At 54.2% G+C, this 8,999-nt stretch overlaps 1 protein-coding gene across 1 annotated transcript; it reads left to right on the top strand.

Moving 5' to 3' along the window:
* Nucleotides 1-4,268: 4,268 nt before the first annotated feature.
* Nucleotides 4,269-7,001, top strand: LOC308249710 (dolichyl-diphosphooligosaccharide--protein glycosyltransferase subunit 4-like). Its single transcript, XM_080671460.1, has one exon. The coding sequence runs from the start codon at nucleotides 4,581-4,583 to the stop codon at nucleotides 4,686-4,688; it is 108 nt and encodes a 35-aa protein (XP_080527586.1). The 5' UTR covers nucleotides 4,269-4,580; the 3' UTR covers nucleotides 4,689-7,001.
* Nucleotides 7,002-8,999: the final 1,998 nt, after the last annotated feature.

Genomic DNA, 8,999 nt, shown 5'->3' with positions numbered 1-8,999 from the left:
TGTCACATCGACTCCCATCTGAGGGGCTGGTCAGATGAGCGGCTCGCCTTCCTAGGCCTCCGGCTCCCCGCTGGGGATGAGAATCCCAGTGACCCCACCTGAGGGCTCCCCCACCCCCGGCCTCGCTGTCTGCGGTCCCATGAGCTTATCCCTCCCTACGGACTCAGTTTCACACGTCGGGTCCCCGGGCCAGGCCTCCTGCCCACCCGCTGGCTCACCTGACAGCAGCCCGTGGAAGGCCTGTGCCACCCGGGAACAGACTCACCAGTCCTGTTACCCCAGGCAACCCATTGTCGCGCTGAGCGGCTGAGCTGGAATCGGCTCGCGTCGGTCCCCTGTGACATTGTAGCTACTTAAGGTCCATATGTCGGTGTCTCTAGTGCCCAGCGCAGGACCTGGCATGGGGAGCAGCATCCTTCCAGGGGGTGGTCATCCAGGGCCAGGCACCATCTTAGACGAGCAGAACAGACAGGGGCCCTGCCCGCATGGAATTTACAGTCCAGGAAGGAAAAACAGACAATGGACAGTAAGCAGGACACATATGAAAAGTACCCGACATCCAGCCCGCTGAGTGGAATCAGAGCACCAGGAGCAGGCTGTCCCTTTAAGTGGCTTCTGAACAGAGTCTCCGAAGAGGGACCAGGGGAGGCCTGGAGGGTGGCATTCAGGCAGACCAAGCACCCAGGCTCTGAGGGGAGCACTCTGGGCCCCTCAGGCTTGTTCGAGGGGCCAAGGTGGCCTGGCTGGAGGGACAGGAGCAAGGGCAGGTGACCCCATGGGAGGCTGGGTTAGGAAGCCTGAGAAGTGCCTGTGGAACTCATTGAATCGTGATTTGAGCAGGTCCTGAGAGTCTAGGTGGCAAGAACCACATAAACAATTAGAACGGGGGAACCAAAGTGACATGTCGCGGCCCTGTGGTGACCAGGGAATAACTGGGTGAGAGAACTCGGGGACCAGGGACACATGGGCTGGCCAAGCGGGGAGCACGGGTACAGCCCCGAGGCTGCATGTGCTTCCTAGGGCTGCAGTAACAACATCCCATAAACGGGGGCTTCACAACAGAAAAGCATTCTCTCACCTTTCCGGAGGCTAGACGTCCAGGATCAAGGTGCCGTGAGGCCGCGATGCGCCTGGGACTCTGGGTCGATTCCCTCCTGCCTCTTCCAGCTTCTAATGGTGGCCACCAACCTCCGCCCTCCTGAGCCTGCAGCTGCCTCGCTCTCGCTCCTCTGTCTGTGGTCACCTGGCCATCTCTCCCAGTTCACGTGCTGTTCTCCCCATGCCTCTCCCTTTCTATATGGACGCCAATTACAGCGGGTTAAGGGCCCACCCTATCCTGGATGACCTCACCTTAACTAGTTACACCTGCAATGACCCTAATTCTGAGATGCGAGGTATGAGAGCTGCAACGTATCTTTTTTGCAGATGGGAACACAGTTCAATCCACACGAGAGGCCTGACCTCCCTCAGGCCCGCTGTGGGACCCTGGGTGTGCCCCGGGCTGGGCCTCCATAAAGCGAGGGGGTTGGTCGGTCATTCCCCGGCGGCCCTGGCGTGTCTCCAAGTCCTTCGGAAGCCTCTCCAATCTCCAGCACAGCAGCATGTGGACAGGAGCTCGGCTGATTCCAAACTGTGTCTTCACCATGAAACAAATATTTTGAAAAGCCTTTTGATGTCACTTGAACAGAGTGAGGAAAACACTGTTCAACCCCCTGCATTTTTAAATTTCATCCCCTTTGCTATTTTTTCCTCTCCTTGAAAGCTTGTGTTTGCTTTCATGTTACACGTTATTTATTTAGTTGCTTGTCAATTAGTGTCTATTCTCCAAGAAACAAGCACATTAGCAGCTGCGGAGATTGGAATTAAAATCTGCAGCCCAGCGGGCTTGCCTGCCCGGCTGAGAAAACAGCACCTCGTTGTCATTTCAAAGGCTGACCTTCCTCTCCCTTCCTCCTGATCCTGGCTCCTGACTTCATTCCCACGGACCACCCCCCCCCCCCAGGGTCACCGCTGCACAGGCCGAGATGCTTTAAGATGAAGCTTTTCCAAACGCACAGAGGAGACGCAAGTGCTGCTAACAGCAGCCTTTGATGACTGTTCGTGTACAACAGGAGTGCTGGATTTGAATAGCACACTTTAAATTGCCAGCCTGGGGGCCCGGGGGTTCTGACCCAGCCAGTCCCACCCGCCACAGCTCCATCCTGCGGCTCAGCAGATATTTAACGAGGTGACACCAACTGCTGGAAACAAAGGATCCGGCTCCAGTCCCAGAGCCTCGATTTACTGGGAATGTAACCTCGCCGATTCATTTCCTGGTCTCCGAAGGGGAGAATTAAAACCACTGCATAGGCAAGTTGTGAAAGTGAGATTGTGGGTGTAGAACTTGGCAAGGTAAGCTTCAGCGTCTGACCCTTAATGTACACACAGTCCCTGCCTGGGACTTCTGTGGGCTCGCTGCTGGAATCCAAGGGGCCTGAGCATGGCCCTCCCAGGGGTCCCCCTTCAGTGAGAAGCACGGACAAGGAGCCTGCTTGAGTCCTGGCTCCCACCCACCCGCTGTGTGACCTCAGGCAGTTCTCCTTTCCTCTCTGAACAGTTTCTTTGAGCACAAAATACAAGGAGTGAAGCCTACTTCACAGGAAGTTGCTGGGAGATTTAGCGGTGAGAGAATCTACTCAAAACGCTGTAAAAATGGAGGCTCGGGCAACAAGGGTGATGAAGAAGATAATGACATTCTGTGGCAAAGACAGATTTTGTTACCTAACACACGGCAGGCAGGACACCAGGGGGCTCCCTCTTTTCTCAGCATTCTCCCTGGGCGGCCACAGCCTGGCCCTATGGGAAACCACAGGGTTGGACTGGGGGCAGGAGGCAGCCATTCCTCACCTGGATGTGCCCGGCCTCCTGGCATGGGAACCAAAGTGATGCTGCGAAAGCCCAGGTCAGAGCACACCAGCTCCACACCCTCAGGGTCCGCCCACTCACAAAGTCACGCCAACCCTCCCAGGCCCACCAGGCCTGCACAGGCCCTGTTGTCGTCCAAGCTCATCTCCCGCCGCTCACCCCCAAGCACCCCGACCGGCTCGCTGCTCCTCAGGCACCTGGGCTCCCCCCTGCCTCCCGGTACTGACCCAGCAGCTGTCCCCTCAGCTTGGGATACCCTGACCCTGATGTCTGCTTCACCCAGTCCCTCATCCCCTCCCGGCTCTGCTCACATCACTCTCTCCTGCCACCTCCCCCTGCACTGCTCTCCTGTCCTGTTGGCTGTACCATGTTCACCCTCCAACAGAGGGGGGTCGTTGCTTCTCTACTATGTCCTCTCGCTGCCGAAATGTAAGCAGAGTCTTTGTTTTGTTCACTGCTGTGTCCCAAGGGCCCAGAACAGTGCCAGCACGTGTTGGCGCTCTAAGCATGTGTGGATGCAGGCGAGGAGGCTGAGTGGGCAGGCCAGCGAGGTGCAGGCGGGAGGAAGCTGTTCTTACCTCCCGCTGTGCAGCAGATCCCCAGGGGGTTCCTGAGCCTGGCACAGACCCCCGCCCCCCCCCCCCCCCGCAGGGAGGGACTCCCATCTGGATGAGCAACACTCCCGGAGACCATGGCAGCCAGGGTGGGGAAGAGAACATTCCGACTTGGGGTCTGATCTTGGGCAAGCACTTTCTCATCTGGATGATGAAGAACTTGGGCCACCGGTTTTCAATGGGAGGTTGTCCCTTAGAGCCCTAGTGTCTGGGGGGGGCTTGGTGTGGGGGTGGAGGGGCAGCCCGTCAGCCCGCGCAGAGCTGACCCTCTGGTCTGCCTGTGTATGTGGTTCCACATGAGATTCTTTGTGAGGAAAGGGTTCCAATTCCCAAAAGTGTTTGGGGGTCACAGGCAAAATGATGGCTGGGCCTGGGAAGATACCAGTGGTACCAGTTCTGACCTTGGGCAGATGCCTCATCCCTCAAGGCTTCCCTTTCCCCATCTGTTGAATGTGGGGTTGGACGGAATGACCCCAAAATGCTCCCCAACTCTGAAGCTCGATACTCTGGTTTCACGCTGGTAGACACATCAAGGGGAAGCGTGGGAACCGGATGAAGACAGGGAGACGGTGTCTGCAGACGGACAATTATCATCACACAATATAACACTCTAATGGCAGAATCTTTTATATGAGAATAGACATTATGGAGCACAGTTCCATCAAATGAATATAATAGACTTGTTTTATATCACAATGCACACTATAATTACACATTTCAATAATTCTTTCAATGCATTACACAGAGGCGTTCTGAAGTAATGGAGTCCTGTGACCATCTATAATAACTCGCCTAAGGGAGGATGCCACGGGTGGTGATGGAGTGACAGAGGCCTCCCAGCCTGCAGGGAGAGCCGTGACTTCCTCCTGCCCACGGTCACATGGCTTCTGACCCTGGCCTCTGAGGGTCATGAAGGGGGTGAGGAGGCTTTGTTCAAGTACCTGCCCACCTCCACCTGCACTTTGCAGCCACGCCTCCGGGACGGGGAGCGCATTACCTCCCTGGCTATCTATCTGATGGGCCCTGTCATTAAGAAATTAGTCAGGAGCCCAGCTGGTCAGGATGATTAGCGACGTACAGTTCGCCGTCTTCGCCAACATGCTGGGCGTGTCGCTCTTCCTGCTTGTCGTTCTCTTTCACTACGTGGCCGTCAACAATCCCAAGAAGTAGGAATGAAAGTGGCAGTTTCTCCGCCCCGGGGTTCCAGGACATAGTGTGAGGCAAGATGGAGGGTGTGAGGGGCCCCCACACTTCACTTCATCCCTTCTACCCATCACAGCATATAAAGCAATTGCACCTGGATTTTTCCAAACAACTTGTATTTCCCCCAAGTCTTCCTTCACCCTAGGGCAGTAGTCAGCAAACTCATTAGTCAACAGAGCCAAATATCAACAGTACAACGATTGAAATTTCTTTTGAGAGCCAAATTTTTTAAACTTAAACTTCTTCTAACGCCACTTCTTCAAAATAGACTCGCCCAGGCCGTGGTATTTTGTGGAAGAGCCACACTCAAGGGGCCAAAGGGCCGCATGTGGCTCGTGAGCCGCAGTTTGCCGACCACGGCCCTGGGGAACAAGAAGCTGCCACTGAGTAGGGCCCAGTATAGGGGCTGCTCTTTTCTACTCCCTTCCCCTGATGTAAGAATATAGTTTTTTAAAGAAATTACTTGACATTACCACAAGCCCATGGCATCATCTCTAAATTCATGTGATCAGCTCTACAGTGACTATTTTAGGCATTGCAGTGTATTTCTATTGCTGCTGTAACAAATCACCCCAAACTTGGTGGCTCGAAGCAGCACAAATGTACTCTTAGAGCTCTAGGGGTCGGAAGTCTGACATGGGTCTCCCAGAACTCAGTGTTGGCAGGACTGAGTTCTTTCTGGCGTTTCCTGGGGAAAATCTGCCTGCTCACCCTTTCCAGCTCCTCCGGGTCCCCTTCCTCCAGCGTCAAAGCCAGCCACTCTCCCCTCTTCCTGCTGTCAGGTCTGCCTCTGACCACAGCTGGGAAAGATCCTCCGCTTTTAAGGACTTGTGTGGTTAGAGTGGGCCCAGCTGCAGCATCTCATCCCAGTCTTCAACATGAAGGACACTTGTAAACTTCCCTTTGCCACGTTAGGTAAATAGTCACAATTCCAGAGACTAGAGAACGGACATGCTCTGGGGACACTGCTCCACCTGCCACGGGCGTTATTTTATTGCAACACCAAGCAGACTGTATTCCTCCTCACCTGTTTAAAGGGCAGAATAGCAGGACTCAATGTGACATAGGCATAGTGCCTGCCATATATATGTTTGATAAATGGAAAACAAATGTGATGATCAGGGGTGACAGTGTCAATGATATAATCCACTTTGCCAATATCCATCCTGTTGCGTGGTACAGGCCATGATCACACTCAGTGCAGGATGGCAAGTCACAGACAGGGCAGGACTCTTCACCTCCATTGATGCAGCCAAGGTAGTATTAGCACCTCCCTTCTCTGGTCTCAGTGAACTTGCCTGCTAGTAGTCAATTAAAACCCCCCCAGTTACAAGGGGGCAAAGAAACCGTGCCCATTTTATAGTGGGAGAAAGTGAGGCTGAAGAGATGGAGGCCCTGGGGTGGTTCCAGAGATGAGACTTTAAGGATGAGTGGAGTGAGTCAAGGTGGGGGTGTGGGAGACGAGTATTTCAGAGCAGGAGGCGCGTGTGCAAACCTGGAGGTGCAGAATAGGAGGTGACTTCGGGGACTATGAGGACTGTGACCATACTCACGGGTGGGGGTGGGGTATCACAGTGATGGGCCCAGAGAGATGGGCAAGGCCAGGTCAGGCAGGGAGGACACATGCCAAGCAGGAATGGGGACTTGGCCTGGGACAATGTGTTCAGACAGGAAGGAGTGGTTGGGCTTGTGATTGACCAGTTCACCCTAGCTAAGCACAGAGACCAGACAGGACAGGGGGCAGGAGGCAGGGAGACCCCTGGGAGGCTGCAGCCTCACCCAGGCCAGGGAGGTGGATGGAGAGAGGAAGGAAGGAGGTTGACTGAGCCAGTGAGAGGCAGTGAGAGGACCACCTCCTGGAGAGACTGAAGCAGCTGGGGGACCAGGGGCTGGATCTCGAAGACAAGGGAGGAAGAGGCTGAGGAGGGAAAGGGGATATATTATTACTTCTATCTTAAAGATGAGAAACGGGAGAGAGCAGGCTCATAGCTGTCGTGTGGAGTGGGGGCTGGGAGGACATTGGAGGGACTGAGCAAAAAAGAAAGAACTAAAAAAATATATATGAGAGATTGGGGGCTGAGAAAGGTCAGATCACCAAGGTCAGGCTGCAAGAATCCACGGAGCTGCAACACAGACCCTCTCTGCACAGCGGCTGGGACCACTGTCCTGTCTCGGATGGAAGAGCAGTGGGCAGCCGGGTCACCAGGTCACTGCAGGGAGGGTGCAGGAAGATGTTGAACTTGATAAAACTTATCTCTCAGCCACTTTGTATGCTGAGTGCCCCCCCACCATGAGTCAGTCTCTCTCTCTCTCTCTCTCTCTCTCTCTCTCTCTCTCTCTCTCTCTCTCTCTCACACACACACACACACACACACACACACACACACACTCACACACACATTGGGCTCCAGCCATTGGCTTCCACCACCAGGGAGCCTTGTAGCCTGGTCACCCTATGTCTGTGACCCCTGACCCCACTGTCATTTTGGAGAAGCCAGGGTGGCCCCGACCTCTTTCTTCGCCGTCTGCTGTCATAAGCCCGCCAGTGCCACCAATGAGTGGGGACCACACGCTGTTCTGTTTGGAAGAAGTAGCATTAATGCAAACAAAGAATCTTTTTAATCCTGAAAACCTGTAATTAAGCTCTCATGTGAATGCCTGTTAAGAATGACATGATTATGTATTATTCATGTGAATGTCTGTTAAGAATGACATGACATGACCTTGGTTTATAATACAGGGAAGGACTGCTGTTTGGGGAACAGAGCGCACTCGGGGAGATGGAATGATCCAGAGGACAGGATAACGTAGAAAACAGGTTTTGACAGACTCGGGTTCAAATCCTGGCTCCAGGGTTCAGTGGTTGGTAACCACTGAAATTTTATTAACTTTGTCATCAAGCAGGTAAGGGGCTCACCGTGCCCAGTGCTGCCCTCTGGGGCCAGGCAGGGGCAGGGCTTCCCCAAGGATGAGGAGGGGTCAAATCCAGAGCTGAAAGGGTCCCAGGAGACAGAGACCTGTGAGGAGTCAGCTAGAGGCAGCTCCGGCTGCTTGTCTCTTATGGACGATAGAGAGGCCGATGCCTCGAGAGTGGCAGAGACTGGCCACGCCGGGGACAGGACTGGGCTTTGGATCTGCTGGCAGAAAGCTTCTGGGCAGGCTGCCAGTAGAAGCAGCACTGGGGTGCAGACTGCGCCCCAGCCCTGAATCTCGGCACTCACCATCTCCAACTGTGCTCGCCAAAGCGCTGGGATGAGGCCTGGGCTCTGCAGCTGCCAACAGCTTCTGCTTGAATCCGGCTCCACGGCCCACTGGCCCGATCTTGAGCAGTTTACTCTGCACCCCAGTCTTCCATCTGAAAAGAGCAGCATCTCCCCCACAAGGCTGTCACGTGATTACACGTGATGTTACAGACTGCTGGCTGGGAAACAAGTCTTTCCTATTGGAGTTACAACCTGTGCTCCCCCCACCGGTGTGAGTTCCTCCAGAAGGAGGTGAGAGAAGCTCTAGGTATGTTTGGTGAGTAAATGTATTTGCTGCTCTGAGGCTGGCACCAGGGCTGGAGTGGTGAGCAAATCACACAGGGGCTGTGGCCTCACAGACCTGCCAGCTAGTAATGGGAAAAGGCATAACCAAAGAAAGTCACACGGTGGCCAAGTGCCGGTAAGGACATCATTGTATAACAGGGGCTCCTGATTCAGAAGATTTCTCTGAGGCATAAACAGGAGCCAACCAACAAGAGAAGCAAGAGATGCAGGGGAAGTGGATGGGAAGATGCAAGGCAGGGAAGCATGTGCAAAGGCCCTGTGGCCAGAAAGAAAGCCCTATGAGGCTGGAGAGGGCAGGCCAATGGAGGAAATGAAGGGGCAGAACTCAGCACACTACCTATAGGTCACCCTAAGTGCAATGGGAAGCAGTCAGCGTTGAAACCAAAGAGATAACACAATCAGCTTTGCATTTTAAAGAATCACTCTAGCTGTGGTTTGGGGATACTGGAGAGGGTAGGGGTGGAAGTGGGGAGGCCAACTAGGAAGCCATTATAGCTAGTGGTTCAGGTGAGAGACCTGGACCAAGGTGGTGATGAAGATAAACAAAGCAATGGCCTTGGGAGACAAAGTGGATAGAACAGCCGTGACTGTGGCTGGGATACAGACGGTGAGGGAGAAGGAGGTGTCAGGGATGACTTCAGTGTAAGCTGCTGGCTGAAGGCAGAACCTTCACGGAAATGAATGAACAAGCAAACCCCAGGGATTTGGCCAATGTCTGGGGCTCAGTTAG

The sequence above is a fragment of the Plecotus auritus genome (assembly GCF_963455305.1).
Source record: "Plecotus auritus genome assembly, chromosome: 5".
Taxonomy (NCBI): Eukaryota; Metazoa; Chordata; class Mammalia; order Chiroptera; family Vespertilionidae; genus Plecotus; species Plecotus auritus.
Note: the sequence above shows the minus strand (reverse complement) of the source record. Positions and strands in the feature narration are given on the sequence as shown.

Bases quoted from the DNA above. Each gene is read 5' to 3' on its own strand.
- LOC308249710 (XM_080671460.1), top strand. From the start codon at position 4,581: ATGATTAGCGACGTACAGTTCGCCGTCTTCGCCAACATGCTGGGCGTG.